Source organism: Tachypleus tridentatus, chromosome 8 (genome assembly GCF_004210375.1).
Source record: "Tachypleus tridentatus isolate NWPU-2018 chromosome 8, ASM421037v1, whole genome shotgun sequence".
Classification (NCBI taxonomy): Eukaryota; Metazoa; Arthropoda; class Merostomata; order Xiphosura; family Limulidae; genus Tachypleus; species Tachypleus tridentatus.
The window spans coordinates 123,268,163-123,293,836 of record NC_134832.1 but is presented as its reverse complement, the minus strand read 5'-3'; the positions used below and the strand labels follow the sequence as shown (position 1 = coordinate 123,293,836).

Sequence of the window (25,674 nt, the reverse complement as noted above, 5' to 3'; positions counted from 1 at the left end):
GGTACAGTACCTTGCATTTTTATTTATTATTTCATGCATGCACAGATATAGCATTGTGTAATAGTAAGAACGGTGGAGTATTTATGTAGGGGCTACAGGGGGCTCAGCCCCAGGGCCCTTGGTCTTAACAGGGGGGATATTGATAGTTTTATTCTATGTAAAATTACTAGCCCCTGGGCCCACACAACCTTAAGTTCTCCACTGAGTAGAAAGAAGCTTATAAATTGCTGTTAATGGTTTGGAATATTTATCACTCAATTAACTAATTCTTGAGATAATTATTCAGTGAAAATGTGTTTATACACTATTTAACTATCATTTAGGTAACTACAGTTTATCATAAAGTAGTTTTAGATTTAAAAAAATATATATATATAAAAGTGTCATGCAAAATGAATAAATGTATATGCATATGCTACTAACATCATGAACATTTTAATACAGCATGACTTTTAATGTATGAAAGATGACATATTAACTAGAAAAAAAAATAAGTCTATGCTTGTGTTAATGGTATATAGCTCATATCTTAAGAAGCATCCAATATAGTTTAGACCAGAAATGAACTGCCGGTTGTAATATGTATTCAAGTCATAGTAACTTGACCTGCTGAATCTGTTTCAGATATTTTTGAGAAAATCATTTTAATTCTATTCATCAAAATCAGAATATTTTATTTAAGTTATTATTTATTTAAACAAAATATGAAAGAATGGAATTATTAAGTTTTCTCTAGCTTTGAAAACTTGTTTAACAAAGGCATCATTTATACAATCAACACAGGAGCTTTAAGATTTACCCACTTTCCCAGCAATAATTATTTGTAATACCAGGTGTAGCTACTTTAAAAAAAACTCCACTTGCTCTTTGCCCATTCTATTTAATCTTAATTTCATTTTTAAATTTCACTTACAGTGGTTTGTTGTAAATGAGGAGATTTCTCCTCCTTTTGACATATATGTCATCATTTATATATTGCAGTGTACATTATAAATAATATACAAAGTGTTTATTTATTATGCTATATAGTATGCTCAGTGGCTGTCTTTTGTTGTTTTTTTAGTTTGTGAGTACAGTGTTCATGTAGAATGTCATGACTTCAGTGTAGCCAACTGTAAAGAATGTGCCACTTACCCAACTAGTAGAAATCTTGTAAGTACACATCAGATATTCTAATGTTATCTAAGAGAAGTGTTTATGCATTAGGAGTTTATCTCAGTACCTACTTTGTGTAAGAAATATTATTTCAGTGTGTGTGTGTTAGTACTTTGTTGATTTAAAACAGCCATACTTAATCTCACAAGAACATGTTTTGTGAATTACACAATACATAAATAAATAGTAGTTATAATATAAACTGATTTTATTTAGTTATGCAGTTGGTTATTAGCTAATTTAATATGAAGATTAAAGTTTCACTATAGTTGAATTAATATAGCAGAAATATTCCAAAGCAAAATTTAAGAGATACTGAATCAGAAAAGTTGGAGTTGGGCAATATTTAATGTTTTTCGTTCACTTTGTATCATTCATAAACTGTTAGTTTTGGTTTTAGGAAGATACCTTAGTAAGTGTACCTGCATTATTTATATAATTTTGTATTATTCATTGATGGATTTTCAATAAGATGGTGTCTTACAGACATTATATAAAAAATTGTATTCTAAGGATGATGTATTGGGATAAAAACACTTTAAATTTGGAATACTGACTTGTATAGTTGCTGTAAAATGTTACAACAGAGGGCTGATATTATATTTTGGACAGGCATCAAAAACAGTAAATCTGTTACAAATGCATATACAGGTTTAAATTAAGTGTGCCAATACTTCGTTGAAAGTTTAAAATCACTACACAGTAAACTTACTAAATAACAACTTAAAGCCTTGTTGATAAGCCATTAATTACTACTATGTCTTTCACTATGTCCATGTTATTGCTTATTAATGTACAACATTACAGTCACAGTTTTGAGTATTTTTGGATATCATTTGTTACAATAATATAACTTGCAGAATACAGAAAATTGAGTATGTTATATTAAAACAATTTTATATATGCAAATCAACAAAGTATGTGGTAATTATCCATACCCAATATAAAGTCATGATGGAAATGAATGTATCATAACTACATTTTGACAGTACTTGACATATCTGTTTGGCCATTACATACCTTTAGCAGTTGGAGAATGAAATGGATATTCATGCTGGTTGTATATGAATACATACTGATTTAGTCATTGAATTTAACTGCTTTGTATTTCTTTATGAATGGACGGTTGAAATGAGTGCCATAAAACCATTGTCTTCATACACCAGCTGACTTATGAAAACCAAGCAGGAAGGAGTGTTTTACTTTAAAACCCTATTTTATGACAGGGCCTTTTACAATGGAAACTGTGGTAAGTGCTACTGTCAAGATGCACAGTGGTCCAATAGAGCATAGCCTAACATGGCAGGATGGGATGTAATGATGCCATGAGGCTCCAAAATTGTATTGATATTACATACTTCAACCCATTTATGAATCATACATCAAGTGGCTACACTTATTAATCAAGCTTGCAAAACATAATTTTATAAAAAGGTAATAAATATTTATATTGCAAAACAATGCTATATTTTATCATTATCCCAAAGAATAATTTATGTAAATCATTTGAAATGATAATTTATAAAAATATAATTACTGAATAATTTAAAAACACTGTATTGATTTACAAACAATAATGATTTGTTGTTTTTTTTTCTTTTTTTTTGCCAGCCTTCTGTAACCCAGTTTCATCACTGGAGGGAAGGAAACTTACCAGGAAACTCAAAGTGCCATTTTTGTAAGAAAACATGCTGGTCAGCTGAATGTCTCTCTGGTACTCGATGTGAGTGGTGTAATCTAACGGTGAGTAGGAAGAATCTGTTAGAAAGTTCAGATGAACGCTTTTGGTTGTACAGTAACTACAAACTTAAGTAAACTTATATGGTATTTCTATTCGAAAAAATTAGGTTTACGGTAAAGCTAGCATTTTAACATGTGATCTGTGTACAATGAGAGTGATGTGTGTATAAACATTATAAATCTTGTGTAGTCTTATGATAAACTGCAACTTTTCTGACTGCATTTAATGGTGAAATATTATTATGTTAAAAATAATTTCTTTTTATTTGCTTTTATTTTAGCTTACTACCCCTAAAAATGTATAACTACTGTATATATATATATATATATATGCAACTTTATTTTCTCGCATACTCCCCTCTTTTATATCCCTGCCTATAAGAAATTGCATGGTGAAAGTTTTAATCTGTTTAAACTTTGTTTAAACAACAGAAAATAAATGTTAGTTATACTAAAAAATATTACTTTAAAAGTTAATATGCAAGAATAAAATCACAGTAATAAATTATGAGAATATAATAAAAACTTTGTGTTAACAAAAATAAAGCAACATGCAATATTTCAAATAAAAATGAGTATATGAAATTAATATTCTAGTATATGTTTTTATTTTCTATAACATAAACAGAAGCAAGAACAAATATAAACACGGGTGTAAAGTTCAGACAAATACATATATATGCATGTTTCATTTACTCACCACAATGTGTACTGAAGTTGTGTGCCTCTGAAGTTCACCAACTTCATATTCTTTAAATGATAAGATGGTATAAGAAATTTCTTTAGAGCACTCTCAGTGGAATTTAAAATTTGCAGATCTAATCATCAATCTTTCTTGATGTTCAATTAGCATAATTTATTCTATGGTATTCAGAAGAGGAACAATCCCTTTGTGTTTTGATAAACCTGAACTTTAATTTCTATGTGTTCTTCCAGATTGGCTCATATTCACAGAATTTCTGCCAAGGCATTCAGGTTGGTTTTGCTGTAGACTGAACATTTATTATTCCAGTTTAGCTATTATCTACTGCTGATTGGCTTACTTGTGTACAGTTTCTCTTTGCCTTCAGGGTTAATTTAGTTTATTTCCTGTAATGACCATGTCTGTGGGAAATGGGAAACGTCTTATTTCTTCTTTGTGGCTGAGTGTCTAATCTGTGGATGCTGGTCTGGTTTTTTCAATTTGGTTCTTTACTATATGTTTTTTAAATTAGACACCAAGTAGCACAATTTTGTGGAAAATGTTTTCAAACATATATGGTGATGAAATGCTACAGTTTTTAGTTATGTTGTAAGGTTTCTCTTGTTTATTTTATTTTGGTAAAATGCAGATGAGAAAATACCCCAAGCAATAAATGGCTTTGTTGTCCCCAAGTTCACATCATTCCTAATTAAGGTCTTAACCAGCTGTGTTCATTTTTCTTGGTCTGTAAATTTTAAATAGCATAACACATCATTTTCTAAGTTGGCCATTTCTAGTAAGAGGTGCAGAGTGAATTGTAATATGATAAAGCTGTTCTGTTTATAAAACATCTTTAGTCTGTATATCTGTCTTCAAATGTGAGTATTGTCATAACTTTACCAACTTTCTTATATTTCTTTTATATTCAAAATATAGCCCAGGGAATTTTAACAGTAATAAATGAACTGTATTTAAAATTAACATAATCTAGTTCTAAATAATTTGTAATTCTTCCATTCATGTCATTTAGTGATTTCCTACAGGTGAAACTCTTCACAGACCTCGACATTACTTGTGATTTATGAGCTGTATAAACTGTTTTGGGATGCTCTGCTGCTGGTTTTGTCTGATAGAGTGATCAAAATGAAATGTATGGCATTTGTTCATTTGTTTTGAGGCCTGACAGCTTAGTAAGGCTTTTCATCTGGAAATCTCTGTTTCTTTTTGGGACACTGTGATAGCCAACTAGGAGCAGAGTCAGTAGGGGGACATTATTGAGTGGAAACTTACTGAGTATACTATTTCATCAGTTAGAAACAATGGACTCCTGGTTGCTAGGCTGTTTTTAATCTTTTATATCTGTTATAGATACTTCTCCTATTTGCAAAAAAAACCAGTAGGGTGATTAAGATACGGTTTCAGTTCTCTTTTTAGCATCAGTCTAAGACAAAATATGTTTATGACCATTGCAACTTTACAAAAACTACAGTATATTTATACAAAACCCTGTAATTTAAAAAAAACAAATCAAACATAAACAAGTGTAAAATAAAGTTAACTTATTTTAATTGAACAAAACTAACTGTAAACCAAACTCTGGGGTATCAAGATACCTTTATTAAGCTCTTTAATAACCTCTGGTCATGTAACCTCTTTGTTCTGTACTGTGTATGTTTGTGTTTTTATTTATGTAAATTACTTGTGCCTGATGGTAACATAATCTTGTCAAAACACTGTATATTTATAATAAAGGTTTTTTACATTACCCATTCAAGCCAACTTTTATTTTCTAAAGAAAAGTGGGTTCTTCATCATCAAATAATCAACTAAAATAACATCAGAATTCTGAACAGATCTGTACATTTAAAAATCAAAAAGTCATAATAGTTTTCATCAGGATACACCACCCTACTCTAAATTATGACTATGGAGGTTTAAAGGTCATGGACATTTTGATTTCCATTTTCCTTATGTAATATGGCCACAATGCACATGTTATGAAAGTTACTTATCTGTCGTCATTTTTTCCAAACTCTATATCCTTACTAAAAACAAAACGTTACTAAATACAAGCAAGAAATTTATAAAAATTCCCTTGTCAGAAAAAAACAAGCAGTGCAGAGTTTGAAACATCTTCTACTTGAAAATTCAAGGTTGAGAATAGTCTGTAAGATACTCTACAGCAACTGTAGAGATGTTTTGGATAATATCTACAAAATAATATTAAAAAAGTAAATATTTCTGTTCAGTAATAATAACTATGCTACCTGAAAAGGAATGACAAAATGTTGTAAAAGTGAGATGGTTAATATAAATTTATAAGACTGATGCTACAGGGTGTTTGGAAAGTCACTGTGCAGTTTTGTAATCATATATTATTGCATTTCATTCAGTCTATTTCAAGCCAGCAACTGATAGCGGTGTTTAGAAACAAAATAAGAAGGATCTAAGCCTGTATTGATGCGAACGGGGGTCACTTTCAACATTGTTTATAATTGTCATTCATATTTACCTCCTGTATTCTATATAGAAACATGTCTGTTAATAAATATATAAGTGCACAGTGACTTTCCGAACACCCTGTATTATTATTCAAGGGATATTTGTTTATTTTGATAACATGAAAAGTTGATAATGTATACAAAGTTTCATTATCATTATAATGTTATTCAAAAAGAAATAACAAAGCAGCTGATGGACTTCATTTTTTTAAAATAAAATATCATAAAACCACTTTTTTTTTGTGGAAAGAACACTTTTACATCCTGGGTCATCAAAAGTTATGTTCAAGTATTCATTAGTGCTGCATTCTTTATCATGATAATTGTAAGTTATAATTTTCTGTTCATAAACAGTTCTACTTGCAACAGTTTAATGCATAGTTTTAACACTATGTAATAATAAACTGTTGTAGTTGTGGGAGCTTTAATATGTTGTTAGTAGTTATTTTAAAAAAATTCTGCTTACACTGCAAATTTTATGTTGGTTAAAATGCTACTGAATTTTAAACAGTCAACCTTTTACAATTTAATGTACTTAGGATTAGTTGTGTACAAATCGTATACACATGAACAACTCCTCTCAAATCTACACTTTGATTGACTTTGTAACCACATACTTTTTTTTTATTAAAGATTTTTCTGTGAATTCATAGAGACTTTGACTCATCTGAGTTTGAGGTGATTTTCATGTTAAAGTTTAAAATATCTTTTTGTCTTATTTCACAGTTTGTAAGTTTCATTTGAATAACCTGTAGAACTTCTTAAATGAATGTCAGAAGTTTATTTACTTTTTAAGGTAAAACTGTATTGTTTTGTCTGTTATTTTTACTATCCTACTTCTGTGTACAAACTCAAAATAAATATATTTTTTCTGAAACGATTTTATATTGTTACAATTACCCAACACTTATTCTTACAACTCAAGCTAATACAGTCCACATCTTTTGGTCATTTAAATGTGTTACTTTTCTGCTACTTAGATTAATGCCAGTGCAAATTATAATAATGGGAATCTTTGTGTAAACACAACATGCTTAGTCAAATTACATGTTCTGTTTTGAGATGTGCTCCTTAGGGTGGGTATTTTTTTTATCTAACTTGATATATTTCTAATTTTCCAGGTTATCTAATTTTATAATAAGTAAAAAAATGTAAAAAAATAAGACATGCATTACTTATGTATCAGTCTTGCAATTTTTCCCTCTTTTCCCTTCTCTATGGGTAGTTTTGATGATAGTTGATCCTGTTTGTTCTTTAGGTTGTTTTTAACACTGTAGTTAATTCTTATTTATTTTAAATATGCAGCTTATAACAAAAAACATTAACACATTAAACCATTAAAACTGTTGTAAATGAAGCTATATGCATGGTAAAATAGTTTCCTCTCTTTGTCAAAGTGACCCTGAAACTTGAAGTAGAATAATTCAGAATTGATTGTGACAATAAGTTAACCTCATAAGACAAGCAGTAAAGTAAAAATTCTCCTCTTAGTACTTATTATAAATAATCCAGCAGCAAATTTCAGAAAAAAATTTTTGGTCTTTTTGAAAATAGCATGTACAAGGAAGGAGTGTTTTAGTTTATGGTATATAACTCATTGAAGCAAGAAAAATATACACAGTAAGTTTTCATTTTAGCTCAGGTATATGTCACATGTAAGTATTTAAGTCTTCTGAAACAGTAGATAATATAGGTATGAAAAGAAATTTGGAGTAAAGTTTCATGTGATGTAAAACAGTTAAGACAGGGAAATTATTTAAATATTTCTTTCTGATATTAAGAAATTAAACTTGTATATTGAATTATAAACTATGTTTTAATGTTAAGTTTAGTGATATAAATTGATAATAAAGTAGTTTAATTAAATTTTGGATGTAACTCTATAACAGTTGAGACAAGTGTACTTTGATCTATTCTTATTTAGAGGGTTAATACAACTTAACATATTTAGGTTATAGTGTATCACATGTTTAAATGGCTCTACGTACAACTACTTAATGCTTTATGTAACTACTATGTATTATGTGGTACACCTTTTCTGCAGGCTCATGCAGCATGTTACAAGAACCTTGCAGCAGAGTGTAACTTTGGATGTATGGCAAGTATCATGCTTCCACCAAGCTGTGTTAGCATTCCACGCACGGATGTACCCCTGGAAACAATAATGGGAGTTCAAACTAGAAGAAGAGAGACCTTGTCTCGTAAGCTTTACGTACATCCTGATTTTTTTTTCCTTTTGTAACTTTCTCATTTTAGCATTGATCCTTAGTAGATAGTAACAGTAAACTGATTTGAAAGATCTTTTGTTTTTGGCTTTGCTCTTCAGTACTGATTGTTTAATCAAAAGTTGCAAATTCATACTGCCCTACTCCTAGGACAGTGACATTTGTATAAGAGACAATAACTTTTTACCATTATAGTTTGTGGGTTAGACAAGTACTTTATTTTTCAATCTAACTTTGAAATTACTGTGTCATCACCATCACAGAACTGAAACACGTGTTGTATTTGAAATATTCATTTCTCAAGCATAACTACAGAAAATGAATAAAAATATGTCTTCTATCTGATAAATTACAAATGTAAATATAATATCATATGTTTTTCTAACATTTAATAACATGTTCTATATATCTGAATTTCCAAATATAATGCCTACTTTTTGAGTATTATATCAAAGTAACTAGTCTCCAATTTAACGTTATTTTAGATTAAATAAATCAACGTGCAGACAATAACGTGTCACTCACAGTGCTTAATATCTAACATCTGAGAAACGTGCAAATGTGCAGTGGTATGTACATTGCTGAATATGTCAGAGCTATACGTTAAGCTTGTAAATTGTTGAATATTTAGAAATGAATCAATATTTCATTATTGTGTAGACTTTTACAGATGTTTTATTCCAAACAATTTGGTATTGTTTTGCATGTTCATCATAAGTTTGTTTACCACATTGTTGAAACCTTGAGCATTGTATCTGTAATTATGCAGTTACTCAAACACTTTGTGCAAACCAAAGGAAATGAATGATGATAACAATTAATCTTATAGATCAAAACTTTTTATAATTTTAACTGTATCTTATAAAGTTTAAAACAATTATGGAATGAATAAAATAAAACTTGAAAGTCTATCAAGATAATATAGTACTGTTGTGTTAACAACACTGATTAATTTATTCATAATATCTATTGCAGTAAAAGTATATTCTTAAGACAGCTTGTATGGGTAGTAAAACTTTGGTTAAAATACAGAACAAACTTTTTAGGTCTGTTAACCTGAGGATGACCTAAGAAGTTCAAAACATTGTTCTGTACTTTATTTTAATTAAAATTTTAATACCCATACCAGCCATCTTGAGATACACTGTAGTTTTTTATTTTTTATGATGAGTATGATGTATATCATCTTTATGAAAGTTAGCTGTGTAATACTGTAACCAAAGTTTTAGTATTTTTTACATGAAAAAGAGAACTGTAACAGTTATAGTATTTGTTTAAATAATAGGCTTACATTTTGCCTGTCTGGAACTTTTCTTCCAAACTTCTGTATCAAACACAACAAATCTTGTATTGTTAGAATCCCCTTTGTCTGAGAAGTCCATATTGCATATTGGCTTTTCCATTTATAATCACTTTATCTGATTTTTGCTAATGCAAACTTTTTAATGCAATGAGTATGCTACACCATGGTATAATGTTGTTATCATCACATGACAACTGGCTTCAGTGTCCTTTTTATTTTTTTTTACTTGAAAAGTGTTTCCCACAAACAGCACTTAAGCTGTATGTAATTTCAGAAACAAAAATAAACCATTACAGTAAATACAATATCAATGGGCTTTTTCAACTTATTTGGGTATAAATAACTTGTTCACAGTTCACTCAAAATCCTATGCTTATCACTTTGTGAACATGCATTCAAACATTTCTGCATATTGAAGTAAGTTTGTCTTCATTACAACTTTACATTTACTTTACTTTGTAATAATTTAGTTTTGGTTCATTTAATAGATTGTATAAACACCTTTTTGCTACTTATTTCTCTTTTGTGGATTTTGTCATTTTTGTTTCTTTGTTTAACTCTGCAATTTAAAACTACTACTTATGTAATATTATATGTATCAATACTTTAATGTTTATTTTACTTATAGTTTTATTAAATAAAGTTATGTCTGTGAGTTTATTTGCCTTGCAACATAATTTTTTTCAAATAGATCAGAATTTGTTGGTCTAACACATTAAAACATAATGTCTGCATAAAAATGATAGAATAATGAAAACTCAAGTAAAGGGCATGAAAACTACCACAAATGTATTATTGTAAATCACAATTAGTTTTAGATTAACCAGTTTCAACCATGTAGTTCCAAGATAATCTAAATATTAAACAAGTCAAATGTTAAAATAATGTTAATAGAAATTCTGATCATTATACCTTAACATTACAAAGTTTTAAACCCAGTAGGGAATAAGAAATCACAGACTTTAATAAGATAACATTAATTTTATTGTGGTAACAACACTGTTTAAATTCCTATCAGAGATGCATGGCCTAATGAAAGGCCAAAATCCTGTTGTTTTTGAATATACATGTGCAAAATTGTTTTTTTAGTTGTGGAAAATTTTTTTCATGTTTCATTGTATAAAAAAATAATACAGTTGGTAATTTAATCAAGTTTAACTTGTTATATATGTGTTTTTTGTATTTTGGTAAAATTTCCTTTGTGTATACTGCACAATTCTGCATTAATATGACATCTGAATACATATGATGTAAATATGAAACATAAAAACACATCATCATATCACTTTTTGAAGTAAATTCTCCATCTGAATAGTTTGACAGATAACATATAGGTATAAATTACATGTACTGGAAACATGCAGGTATTGGTAATGCAATGTCTAAATTAATTCCAGAATAAAATTGTATAAGTAAAACAGAAGCAAGATGAACTATACCAAGGTCCAAAATTTGCAAAATTTCAATTAGTCTTGCATAAAACTTTTAACTGGTCCTCCAGAGATTCTGATTGATCCTTATCCAATTTAACTGGTCATCTCTAAGAATATGTATATACGTATATATTCATGTTAATTTTGTTTTCTTTATTTACTTTCACAAAGCAAAAGGTATTATTAACCACTAATTGTGTTCATTTTCTTGTTATTATGGATTTACAAAGCTAAAATTTGGGGTTTGATTCTCTGCAGATCATACAGCAGATATCCCAGTGTGACTTTACTCTGAAAAAAGCAATCTGATGAAGTTATTTTGGTCAAAACATTATATTTATTGTTTTCCAAATGATAATTTTTGGAGCATATTTAAGTTTGTGGTCACCTTCATTCTTTACTTTGTTATTATTTTTTAAGTTCACACCTTTCTGAAATAGACGTCATGAGTGCAGAAATTTAGACTACTGTTTATTTTTTATTAAAAACAAAATCTTTAAAGCTATAACTGATTCTTGTGAGCATTTTATGAGATTGTGAGGGAGATAAATAAATCTTCCTAGCATTTTTTTAAATGGAAAAGAATGTGTTTTTTTTTAAATTGAATATCCTTGTTTGATTAGTTGCATCAATTATATCAGTAGTTATGTTATTTTAATTCTATTACTGAAGGTTTTCATATACACTAAAACACAGCAGTGTGTATTATACAGAGTGGGACAACACATTTGGTAATATAGGTTTGATAAATGTAATATTGTACAGTTGGTTCTAAAGAAAATATTACAAAGAGACCTGAAATCAGTTATTATTAGTTTCAGAATAAGATATCAGAAATTAAAGTATGTTTCAACTGAAGCACATGTCACTTTTTCTCCACTGTGTACAATATTCAATAATTTTTAGAACTAATACAAGAATAACATAAAGCTTTTATAGAATGTATAAATTAACTTAAGTCTTCTGTTTTATTCAACATCATCAGGGATACTGGTGTAATATAAATACAAGTTGCTGATTAATCTACAGAAATTGGTTTCTTAAAACTTGAATCCAGTTCTCTTTAAAATTATCAACACTTCAACATCATTTACAACTTCAAAATTTTAAATGTTCAACCAACTTTTATTAAACAAAGGTTTTTAGTCAGTATCTTTCATTCTCTGTTTCTGCAGCAGCATATGCTTCACAGTGACTCAGAGGAAACTCTAAAGCTTATAATGCTGAAAATTGGGTTTCATTACCTTTAGAGGGTAGAACTGAAATAGCACATTTTATAACTGTGTTTAACAACAAACAAGTCAGAACAGTAGCATCATATTACCCATATTTTCACAAGATTAAAACTTTAGCAAATGCTACATTAACATAACTCATTCAAGCATCAAGTTTTTGTAAGATGCATGAATTAGATATAATTAGTAAGTTCCGTTTTTTGTTCATATATCATAAATGCTAATACCAAACAAATTAAGTTTAATGTTTTACATGTGTATTTCATTTTTAAAAAATTTTAAAGACAGTTTTATTCATATTAATATACCATGAAAATAATATTTCAAAAAGTTAATTTAAAGGGAAGAGAACAGAAGAAAAACTCGTTTAATTTTAAAAATTATAATGTAATAAAAGAAGAAAATATATTTACTTTGTCACTTATTGTTGTCAGATATGAAAAACATGAAATAGTGCATTAAGGAATAAAATTTTATTTTCTCATCTCCTAGCTGATTAATCCTATAGATAACATTTTGTTTTATTTTTAATTAATTAGAATTGAATTTGGATTTAGCATAATTTTATAATTTAAGAAAGTTATTTTTTATTAACACACACACACATATATAAATGCAATTTTAAACGAAAGTCATTTTCAGGCAGAATATTATTAATATTATAAGTAAGAAAAATAAATGTACATTTTTATATAACCTTATTTAGTGATATTCTAAACAGTTATATAACATTAGTGATAAGTATATTATTAATGATCTAGTAAAAAAAATAGTTGCTTGAAATACTATCAGGATACTCATAAAGTTTAAGTATATTAACAGTTTATAATTCATTTGAAGATATTATATAAATTATCTTATGTAGGAAAAGCATAAGTATAACAAGTATTCTGGTTATTTTGTGATTTTTTTTGTTACTTGGAGATTTCAAGATAAAAATGTGATATTATGTAGAGGTTTACTGTCAGCTGTGTTTTAACATAGCTGCAAGGAGTGTATCTGAAGAATTCTCTTCCAGTGGAGATATAAAGAATAAAGAATATGATGATTATTCATCCCCGAAAGAAAAAGATAGAGAAGAAGGTAATTTGATGTTTTCAGAAAGGAAGGGTAAAATGTTTCTCAAAATAAAACATTTTCCTACAGGAGAGGTTTAGCATCTTATAAAGTATAAAATAAAGAAAGTGATAAACTTAAAAACTTATAACATTAACACAAAAATGAATTAACCTGTAAAACTTAGTTTGGTTTTGAAATTTGTGTTTTACATTTATTTCAATTAACTAAATTAGATTATGGTAGATTTTTAACTTTGGTCTGTAGAGATTTCTCATTTAATGTTTCTTGTTTCTATTTAAATGAGTATTTAATTTAAAGAGAATAATTAAATCTTACTAGATATTTTTTTCAGAATTAATCAGAGTATATGATGGAAATTCCTCTATGAAGAGGTCAGCCTACAGGACAATCAGTATTTCTCAGAAAGCAATGAAAGAACAAGTCATTGTATGTTTTTGAATTCATATGCTATTATCATATTAGAAAAAAGCTTCTAAATATTTATTGAAAGAGTATATTTTTTTTCTAGTTTTCTGGTGTGTTTTTTTCATCTTACATAAAAACACAGTAAATTAGTAACAGTAAATATATATATATATATGTAACTATTTTAATAATTCATTAAGGATTGAAATCTTTCACAGTGAAGATTGAGTGTGAAAGAAGCATTTCAACAGAAATTTGCTCTAATGTTCACATTAGCATGTTATGTTTTATTTTCAGGGTGCAGCATTAAGAGCATTCCACATCCATGATGATCCTAATAATTATTATTTGATAGATGTTTATGGTAAGTTTTCAGTTCTTTGTGGAAGTAAGATAAAAATTAATTGACAAGTTTTATTTTGTGTCATTAAAGTTTAAAGTAACTGGTATATAAATTGTTGAGAAAATTGAAGTAAAGGTTTTAAGAAAATGATTATTGCTAAAATAGCATTTAAAAGCTTTTTTTTATGTTATATTAATTAATGGTAAACTGATATTATGTGTTTGTAAAGATAAGTAGTACCTGTTTTTGATAAGTAAAGTCCTTATATTGATATGAACAGTTTAGCAACACCACCATATTTAAGTTATTAATTCTCAAAAAAAAATTTCGTTTTTCTTTTCTTTTTCTGAATCTTTCCTTTATAGTGTTTCTTTATATAGACCATTCATTCTTTTTGGCTTTTACATTAAACATAATTAACAGTGACCAATATTCAGTAATACTTGCTTATATGCTGCCTTAACTCTACGTTGTTATACAATGTTTCATTCTGTTATGCTTATCTCAATTTGGTGCAGAACTGGTTTCTTGATGAAACTGAATAAATAAAACATTAAAATTACTAACTTAATGGAATTTGTTATGAGTTTAAAACAGCAGATATGTTAAAAATGATTTGTTTTTACAACATTTTTAAGTTATTGCTAACATCATATTTGCCCAATATAGTAGGTCTCTAAGGAACAGTTGACAAAGTTGTTTGTGGTGTAAGGAATTTTGTTTAAACATTTGCAACTGACTATACTGAACAAGAAATAGCTATGAAGATAAAGATATGTATTCATATCAGTGAAAAAAAACAGAATTGTACATGTAGAAATAGATATATATTTTAACAGATTATATCTGATTATTGTGCTTACTGTGACAGTTATTTGTTGTGGGAAAATGTATTCTGACAAATTCTTATTTTAATATTTCCTTAAAAAAAAGTCTTAATCATGAACTTCTCAGTACATTGCTATTATTTTAATACACGTTTTTGTCATTGATTTATACACAAAGAAACTTAATTTAATACTCTATTCTGATTTAATAAGCTACTTTTTTCCTTTTTTTGGTTATGTTAGATCCCAATGAAAAAGAACTTGGGGACTTTTTACCAGTGCAGAGCCTAACACGGCGAGAAGGAAAACGACCAGCTATCTTTTTACGGTATCGCCCACCAGAACCAGAAAAGGGTTCTTTAAAAGTCTATCCTGGTAATTTAGGGTATGTTTCCAGTTTTTTTATATGATGTTAGATATACTTTATTGTTTATAAGTAAAAATGAACATTGTAACATACTTGAAATTATTTATGTACCATGTATTTTATTTTCAAAATATTGATTTTTTTATAACAGCAAAGACATTTATGTTTGCAGTACCAAATATAATTTATTATATATTCCTGTATTTCTTATTTCAACATAGGTTTGGGTACAACATGACACATATTCCATGTTCTGTATTCTCTTTTGTTTAATTAATGTATTACTGCACTGTGATAAAGTGCATCACACATAATTATATTATGAAAAAATATTTGAACCTGTGTTACTCTTGCAAACTCAAATTTCATCTCAACACTTGTATTTGTGTGATAATTATATTATGTAACATAAATTTTGTTCCTGGATAGTATTGTTATTTCTTTATTGCTTATGTTGTAAAAGTACAGAAAATGACCATTATTCCCTTCAAACTTTGCTTTTGTGATCTGGATAATGAAATTTAGAAATTAACCTATTTTCTATGTAAAAAGGGGCAAATTTGCACATTTTCATTCACATAAGGTCTGAATAAAACAACATGTGAATCAAGATTTACATGTATTTATACTAAAGTTATACAAAAATGAAAAAAATGTTTAGAAGTGAGTAGTTTTTCGAGATTTGTGACTGTAATGTAAATCACTTTCATGTATCAGCTCCCAAATATAGTCTCCCACCATGTTTTGTTATACACTCCCAGGTCACAAAAGCAAAGTTTGAAAAGAAAAATAGTTCTTTTCCATTTACTTTAGGCATAAACAATTGGGAAATAACACTATCTGCTCAGGAATAAGAAAAAGTAAAAATTTTGTTACATAGTGTAATAACTGTATATATGTAAAACTAAGTTTATATTTCACCCATTTTTGTTTAGTAATGAAAAATATAGTCAACCAACTGCATAATGTTTGTTTAAAGTAATGTTAATATTTGACTTTTTCCAAAGAAAGCTATGATCCAACAAAATAGAACAATAGAAATATTCTATTGTTATAAATAATATTTAAATACATCATAAATTTAAAAACAAAATCCAGAATTCTTACTTTATAAGTATCTTGTTACTGAGACGTAATTGATAAGCTACACTCCAATTTGTTGCAATACCATAACAATATTCACATATTTAAGTTAATTTACATTACAAAATGATAAGATAAAAAGACCTAAAAATTCCATAAATATCGTGTTTCAGACTTTTAATCATCTCGTGATATTACTTGAGCCATGTTTTAAATGTGTGTATCTTACTGTTTTAAAATTTCAAAGGTAATAACTCACCATCATATACCAAAATTCTTTTTCCTCATGCATCTGCTTATGTGATTTTTATGCCACTAACCTTAAGAACACTCCCACTTAAATTCACATGTTTATCATGAATTGCACTTATGCATGATGACATTATCATGTGACAATGGCCCTCCATCAATAGAATGGAGACACAAACTTCATGCACAGTATTTCTCTCCTATGCATTTGCATTTATGATAATTTGATTCTTTCACTAAACATTGTGTTGAACAGATGTTTTTAAACTTCTGATCCAAGTTCAGTTTGATAAGATTGGCTCTTGTTCATAAAATTTTGGTTTTCATTTTCTTTAGCTTTTGTTTCAGAAGCCTTAGTTTTTTCAGGATTTCTCAAATGATAGTGACCTATATTTGTTTTGTATTTGTTAAACACACAAGTCATGTTTGTGTTATTACCTTTGTTCAGTGTGTTGTGGATTACCTTATGCACAGTAGACCTTCTCCATTTCCATTATTGTATGTTCTTTCTCCTCAGTTGGGAGCAGCTAGTTGAACAATAATTTTAACCTGCTTTGCTTTGTGTAATACCTTATCCATCTGTGAATATTCTTACTCTTCCAAACTCTTTCTGGTTATGCTTTCTAATATATGTTCTTTTCATTATCTTTTCCCTGTGCCCTTTAATATTTTCATATCTTAATTACTTGAACACATGTTTGTGTTTGCTTTATCTTTCTTCCTTTGCATGGTATTAGGGCTTATACTGTTTCCTTTTCTTGAACAGCTCCACCCTTGCATCTAGTGCTTCATCTCTTTGTGCTTGTGACTTTTTGTCCTGACTTACAACCATTCTTCCTTTTCTTTACTGTATTCCTTGTCTTTAGAATCTCTTTTTACCTGCTTTCTCTAGTTCCCCATTTTCACATCTTTGTTTTTCACCAACTTCCTGTGTTAGCTCTTCTCTATTCATCTTTTTTTTTTTCATGGAAATTTCATTGTACACAAGAGAGGGACATGGGAGAGGTTCATCCCCTTCCCTTTGTACCTTCATCTATTTCTCTTCTTCTGCTCTGTCTACTTACTTAGTTCCTTTGTTGTTGGAGCTAAAGTAGACTTTCCTTTTTTTTGTGTGTCTTATTCAGGCATTCTTTCTACACCTGTAAGCCTTCAGTTTTTCATGTTTCAGTAGAAACTCAGGCTGAAGTTGCTTGATTTATGTCATTATTATCTTCTCACATTTTTTGTCTTTTTCGACTTTGTGCTTCAATTCCTGTTCCAGGCCTGATCTCACTTTTTTCTATATACCTTTATGTCATTATTATCTTCCCACATTTTTTGTCTTTTTCAACTTTGTGCTTCTATTCCTGTTCCAGGCCTGATCTCACTTTTTTCTATATACCTTTATGTCATTATTATCTTCCCACATTTTTTGTCTTTTTCAACTTTGTGCTTCAATTCCTGTTCCAGGCCTGATCTTACTTTTTTCTATATACCTATCGTTTTCTTCGAATCCTTCCATGGGTCTTCTCCCTGATGCATCACTCTTTTTGTTGCATCCTCTTGATGGTGTCCCTTTGGATAGTTCAGCCTTAATTTCCTCTGCTTCTTTGTTTAGCATCCAGGCCATTTATCTCTATCAGATGTTTCTACTCTGTTACTCCAGAACCACACATCCATTTTCCATTAAGGGATGTTTCTCTCCTTCTTCACATATGAGATTAGTATGCTCCATCACCCGTCAGGCTAGATTGTCTGATCATGTATTCTTCTTGTCCCATTCCTATTGCCCTTCCACCTTGTCTACCAAAGACAGTGGTGGGTCTTTCAGTGTTGGGCCTTGTGCTGATCTTTTATTCCCACTTGTCCTGCTGTGAACCATTTTTCTTCCTGTTTTACTTAACTATTTGACCATGTTTTGCTGGTATTCACCAATGCTTGTTCTCAGGCAGTGTTGTCCTCTTCATTTTGTCTTTCCTGGTACCATAGATTCTTTTCTTCTCTTATCCTCTTTACTCTGTTCCACTCTTCCCTTCTTTGCTGACCACCTCAAGCAACTCTTATGCCTGCTTGAAATCTTACTGTGAGTTTACATGAACTTATGCATACCTTGTTCAAGCCATTGGTTTCTTGCTCTTTGTATCATGTTTTTCTCAAGATTTATTTCATTTTTCTTGCCTGTGGTTGCTGCCATTCAGATGTCTATTCTGTTGATACTTCATGCACACTCTTCCACTTAACTTACATACCCCTGTACCCAGACTGGATTTTCCTTCCTAAAGCTTCTGCTACTGAGGAAAGTAAGAATACTTTTCCTTCGGTCTCCATTCCCTTTACCCTTTTCACCTGTATGATCATTCAGACCACATATTGGCTCCTGTGTCCTTTCTGTACCTCATCCATTGTCTGTTTCTGCCCTTGAACTTCTTCCAGGGACCTCTCTTCTTCTGCCCTTACCAGATGTGTTCATTAACTTTCCAGTTGATATATTCTTACTTTGATATGTAGGCTCTTTCAAATTTCTTCACGTCAGATTTATCACCTGTCTTCACCCTCTTACTTTCCAACTCTGACTGACCTCAGAGGAGATTCTCCAGATGAACATGTAGATGACTCTCCACATATTTATCACTCATTGTCTTTGGCACTTTTGTCTCTCACAGGATTTTGATTTCTTCTGCTTGCCATTATTTTATCAACCCACTGTCTCTGAGATGTGTAAATATATTTTCTTATTCCTTTTCTCTCCTTTTCATCACTCAGGATTCCACTATGTGGCTGGTGTTGTCTTCCAGGGTATACTTATTTTTCAAAATACACTTTGGGACAAAAGTAAAGGAAAGCAAGTGCTTACATAATCCATCCTGGATCTGTTGGTGTCCACTGCATGATGGGATGTTCCAGAAGACCATTAGAGATATCCTGGGGAATACAAATTTTATCAGTTGTCTGATCCAAATCATACAAATTCCATGGGTTACCATGGACAAAAACTAGCACTAAGTAAGCCAGTGTCCACTTCTTGGTGGTCCACTGGGGATCTGGACACTCCTCTAAGTCTCCACAGTGTGAATTTTTTCCCCATCTTCTTCTTCAAGAGGAGCATGTAAAACTCATGCCATTTATCAGTTCCTAGCTACTGGGATAGTGACCATGGAGAATTCTCATTGGTTGAGCTTAGCACAATACAGTAAGAAGTATGGCAGTAGAGGCATGTCTACTGAGTACAGGTTACCCCTCATACATCTAATTTGATCTCCTCCTTGAGTCAGAGTCTATCCAATAGAATCAAGATGAGCACATATCACATGGCCTTATCATGCCTTAATCACAATAATATATGTTAACTCGCTAACTACTTTTATGCAGGTGTTCGGTTTGTTATGATCACATTCTGTCCATTCCTGCAATATGTCTGTTTCATTTACCTATTCCTTCTGGACAAAGAGTATATCATATTGATCTCCTGCCATGGGGTTTTACACTGCATGGAGTTTTCTTTTGGATGCTTTCTGAATAGAGCTTGCTGATGTAAAATTCTCCACCAGTACCTCCTTCACTTCATCATAGGATTATTGCACTTCTGTGTAAAATGATGAGTTATTGTCTCAGAAATTGACATTTTCATAATCTATATTTGCATTATATACTCTTCACATCCTTCCCACTTCTGGTGCACCTTTTTTTTTTCTTACCTTATCTAAAAATGAAATAATCATGAGTGTAAGTGCATAGAGGAAGTTACTATTCATGAAGGTTGTGTCCTCACCTGGTTGGTGGAAGGTTATTGTAGTATGATGATATCACCATGCATCAGTGCAGTTCACATTAAACACATAAATTTAGATGGGAGTTAGCTAGTGGTATGCAGATTAGAAAAATGTCAATTTTCATCAGCTATTCACGAACTTGGTAAAACAGGTTCTTGGTATGTACTTATTCCTCAGTTTAATTGTATACACATTGTAAGAAATATTATACTTATGATTCAAAGGAATGTAGTAATTACACTGATATAAATATTTGTAAATGTTGAAATAATTGTATTTTCATGTGTTAAATACCTTCAGAATATTTCATTTAAGTAGTCAGGAATTTGCACTAAAATTACTTATTAAGAAATGACCCCAATGGATATTGAATGATAAGGTAAAAAAAGGCCATTCTCTTACAGTGTAACTGAAACCTACGTCACTGTTTCTGTGACAGCTGACTCAAGTGTAGAAGAAATTATGGTGCAAGCCTTAGAAAAACTTGGTCTTGATTCAAGCAATTTGAATAAATTTCGACTAAATGAAGTTTCTCTGGATAGAGGCTGTAAGCTTATTTCAACAAATAATGTTATTTTGTTCATAAAATCTTCAAACTTTAGCTTCTCTGATATGTATGGCAATTATTTTTCCCTGTCATTTATTTTATTAGAGAATGCACTCTAATTGTCACTACTACTTAAAAGTGTGTCCCTTAAAAATTGATTTGTGAAATTCCTCTGTTCTCCAAAATAAACTTTAACATAGCTGTTGCTTGTAATTGAATGTCCTTGTATTTGATATAACTAATAAATCAAACTTTCATTTTTAAATTGTTGGAATAGTGTCTGTTAATTCTCCAAAACCAAAACTATACTCTTACATGAAACTTTGTAGAATGGTTGGCAACTGCCTGTTGTGGAAACAAGTGTAGAGGACAACATTTTGAAAGTCTTCCTCTACACTTGTGTCTTCACAACAGTCAGTTGCCATCCATTCTACAAAGTTTCATCATGAATATTCTGCCTAAACAATCTTAAAGTATACTCTTAGATTTTCAGACAGTCAGGACTTCATTTCTTGCACAGTGTACTATACTGGAAAAATAATGTAATAAAAATATCACATTGTTTACTAGAATGACTTGTTTTTCAGCTGTCCATGAAAGAATTATGGACAATCAAGAGTGTCCATGGGAACTTCTTAGGAATATAGCCAGAGTAAGTTAAGATTAGATTTTAAATAAAATTTATTTGATAAACAGTCATTGTAGTTCTGGATATACACTTGGCTAACTATAGTTTGAAAATACATTATAGAATAAAACCAAAATTAAAATGGAATAAATATCAATATAGCAAGGATAAGTTTGTGCTTGACCTTGAATAACTGGATTTTGGAACATTATCGTGGTACATGTGGACATAGTCTTTGAATAAGTTTTTATTGGAAATACAGCATGGCAGTTAGTCAGAGTACTGATTTCAGGAATCAAATAGAATAGTTCTCATTCCAGGACTGTACTTGGAGTAAGTTTATACTTAACAACGAATAGTTCTAGGTTTAGAATTTTATCCATTCTTAAGTTTCAGCTTACTCATTGAATAACATTGGTTAAATAATATAACCATAGTAAATGTTGATATGGATGTTGAACAGCTCCTTGTTTAAATTGGTTAGTTATAGTCATACGAAATATGAACTTAGATTTTGATCATTTCAGTGTTTAGGAATATACTTAGGGATTAATAATTAGTATTATAGACATAGAACTAAGAATGCAAACATTGAACAGTTTCAAATTTTATAATATAACTTGGGTAATTGTTGATTTATCATTGAGTAAGTATAGATGGAACTATGATATGTAGGATATTTAAGATCCAAGATTCTTATAGTGAAACTCAACTACATTAACTGTATGTTTAGTAACAGAGCCAAAATGCCCCTGAACTTCAGCTTTGAATAACTCTTGTTTGAGAAATATGACCAGTATATAGCATATAACCTTTAGAACTACTTACAATAATTAGATTAGTATTGAAGTTTCATTTGACTACCTATGGACTGAATAATGGAACTTGATTAACCTGGGGAAAAAAATAGACATTTGCTAATTTATAAAAGTAAGCAAAACCTATTGAAAGTAAATGCAATTTTCCCCTTGCTAGCTTTTATATCCAGTGGAATTTTATAAATCAGGTATTACTGAGTTCTTGTTGCAATAAGTTACACATGACTGGTATGTTAAGGACTTTGAAACAATTAATAATGAATTATTCTAGTTAGAACCAGTTATGTTTACTTCTTCAGTATTCAGCTGATTAATCTGACCGTAGTACAGATATTTAACAGAGAAAGCTATGTCCAGATCATTCAGCCAATTTATTAAAACAGGTAGGAACATGGTTCCTATTGAAGGGGAATGTGTGAGAACAGAAATATTTTTTTATTTTGTGGATGACAATAATAAAAGAGGAGAAAACAATTATAGGTTAATTGCAGCATTTCTTAAATAATAAATGTTTGATTACTAGTACACTTTCTGCAAGTGAAATATTGCACACAACCAAAATAGATGTAATCTTAGTTAATCCTACCTGCATGAGTGGATCAACCCTGCATTGAACACTTAATATTTCCCATAATTTGGAACTTACTGTTTCTATCTCCTCAAACTTTAAACTTTAGTAAACATTATACATATAGTTTACACAAAAATTGGATTTTTTAACAAAATATTTTTTCAAGCATTTGGGAATTTATGAAGGCAGTCTGACTCAAATTCTGGCTAGTCTGAGTTCAAGATAATTTTTATGTTGAAAATTCAAATAGTTTTTTTCATTTTACAGTTTTCATATTTCACTTATGCATCCTCTAGGACCTAATAAATGAATACCACAAGTGTTGGGGGAAAACTTTATTTTTTTCTTCTGTCATAATACTAAATGTATCAAAAGTTTAAAAATGTGAAATAAAACCAAAATAACATTTATTTTTCTAGAACGACTGCAAATTGTAACATAAAACTAGAATTATTTATTCTGATAGTATTTTACAAGTGCTTCCATTTAAGTTTATTGTTCTCAGTGCTGTGTTTGACTATTAAACTAATGTAACACCCACTGAGACCAGAACTCAAGTTGAGGTGAATGCAGTATCACATTACATAACACACATATAGCTTATGTGCATCATTCACAGAACAAATTTTGTATTTAATTATTTTCATATGAGTTTTCGTATCAGTCCTAGTGATCTTCTAATTTTTGTATCATAGTTACCTTTATAACAATAAATGAATATACATAAAAAAATTTTTTATCTGAAGTATGTGTTATGGCACTTAATGTTGACTTTCTGGCTTGTAGCTTATTAAAGCAAAATGATTGGGGGATATAAATGTGTATTATGTATCAGTGGTATCTATACGATATTGTGCCAAACTCAGAAGACCATATAGAATAGAAATAGTCTAAAATTAGGCAAATTGGTGTAAATTAGTTTCACATGATAGAAAGAATTGAAAATTGAGAATTTATTTAAATATTTTCATGTGAAATTAAAAAGTCAAAACATCTATTCAAATTTTAAACTATATCTAATGCCAAATGTAATGGCATACACTGATAATAAAGTTGTGTAGTCAAATTTTAAATGTATTTAGTAGTTTAAGAAAACTACATGAATAAGTAGGATAATTATTTAAAAAGCCCTTTGACATTTTAGTTTAGCCAAAAAATGCTATTTGATATTGAAATCATCTGGCCTATTCTGAAATATTTTCCAAAGAACCACATGTGAAGAGGTAGGAATTAAATCATAGGTCTAACTTAAAAAAGTCTGATTATGTTTGACAACTGTATTGCTGCACTGGCAAGTATATTTAATAAAACAATCACTGGATTAATGTGCAGGAGTAAATTATTTGCTGGTTATTGGTAACTCCAGAATTCCACTGTCAAATACTCTTGGTTCAGAAATATAGTAACTGAAAAAAGTTTCATATGATTTTTGTTTATAGTGCTTGAATAACTGTAATAACATTTTAATTAATTCGAAGTTAAAACATTTAGGCAATGAATGTTTGGATTTCTAGTTTCAAATACTGTTAATTTGTACTTTGAAGTATAACTCAGATGTAATATCCTGAGATAATTTTAATCCAATAATAATTATTTATTGATTTTGTTTATACTCATTCTAAGTTATATTTTCTATTCAAATACTTCTGAGTATTGTATATACATTATCTGCTGTTTAAGGACTGAATTTTTGGATTTAAGAAATTAATTATGCTTTTCAATCTATTTATTGTTTATTTCTAGGAATCTATTAGGCAAATGAACTTGACAAGATTTTATCTACAACAGAAAGATGAGTCTCCTGGTATTACAGTAGCACTGTTTATTGGCAATCTCCCTCCAAACCTATCGCAACGACAGTATGAAAAGATTCTTATGGATATGTTGGGAAAACGTAAGTGTTTAATTCCCAATTTTGAAATGTGAGCAAAGTGTATGAACATAAGATTGTTAAAATATTCTTTTACTGATTTTTTTCCTGTACATTTTTGAGATGATAGCATATTGAGCTGTACTTTGTTTTACTCAAATTACATAATAGAAAAGTGGCATCATATAGGATGCTTCTATTGCTAATTGGATTTATGAAATACAGTTAATGAATGTATTACCCTAAATGTTAATAAATAATTGCTAAAAAATCTACTGTTAAATTTATATTGATATTACTCACTCAAGTAGGAAATAAACCTAAAACTTTGTCTAGAAATATCCAGATGTTTTGTATTTTGTCTCTTAAGAATTCAGAAAACAACTTCAGGATAATTAGTTTATCCCTGAAGAATAATGTGCTTGGGTTACAGGTGTTGTATTTTTTAGTTAACAACAACAAAATTAATTTGGTTATTTTTCGTTATTTTAGGCATTCCAAAACAGCATGTAGAGGATGTTTTATAATAGAACTGGGTGATTAGTGATACTTGCTAATTGGTTAATTCATGGCCCCATTAATCTGTTACATTTGATCTATTGATTAGTCTTCATTCTAGACAGCAATAAAGGTTGGCAATGGGTGCCACACAGTTGCCTTTCCTTTAATTCAACAGTTTAAAAAGAAAACATGTGATGGTAGGTCTTGCTGAACACTCACTTTCTCTTCAGTTAGTAGTACAAAATTAGTCACAGCAATAGATAACCAGAAGAGCTTTGTCATAACAAAGACAGAGCAAGTGACGTTGGTGACAGCATTTCATTTTGTTGCCATAGGAAGCAATTCATGAGTGGTCAGGACAT

The 25,674-nt window shown here is 29.7% G+C and overlaps 1 protein-coding gene across 2 annotated transcripts in view; it reads left to right on the top strand.

Annotated features, from left to right (window-relative positions):
• Positions 1–25,674, top strand: part of LOC143223385 (diacylglycerol kinase theta-like) — a 77,489-nt gene that overhangs the window by 24,858 nt on the left and 26,957 nt on the right. For both annotated transcript variants that reach the window (XM_076451304.1, XM_076451305.1), the window contains exons 4-13: positions 1,064–1,152; positions 2,767–2,898; positions 8,123–8,279; positions 13,259–13,357; positions 13,686–13,780; positions 14,057–14,123; positions 15,173–15,314; positions 20,782–20,924; positions 21,512–21,576; positions 24,685–24,835. In XM_076451304.1, the coding sequence (XP_076307419.1) occupies positions 1,064–1,152; positions 2,767–2,898; positions 8,123–8,279; positions 13,259–13,357; positions 13,686–13,780; positions 14,057–14,123; positions 15,173–15,314; positions 20,782–20,924; positions 21,512–21,576; positions 24,685–24,835 (1,140 nt within the window). The remainder of the gene's footprint in view (positions 1–1,063; positions 1,153–2,766; positions 2,899–8,122; positions 8,280–13,258; positions 13,358–13,685; positions 13,781–14,056; positions 14,124–15,172; positions 15,315–20,781; positions 20,925–21,511; positions 21,577–24,684; positions 24,836–25,674) is intronic.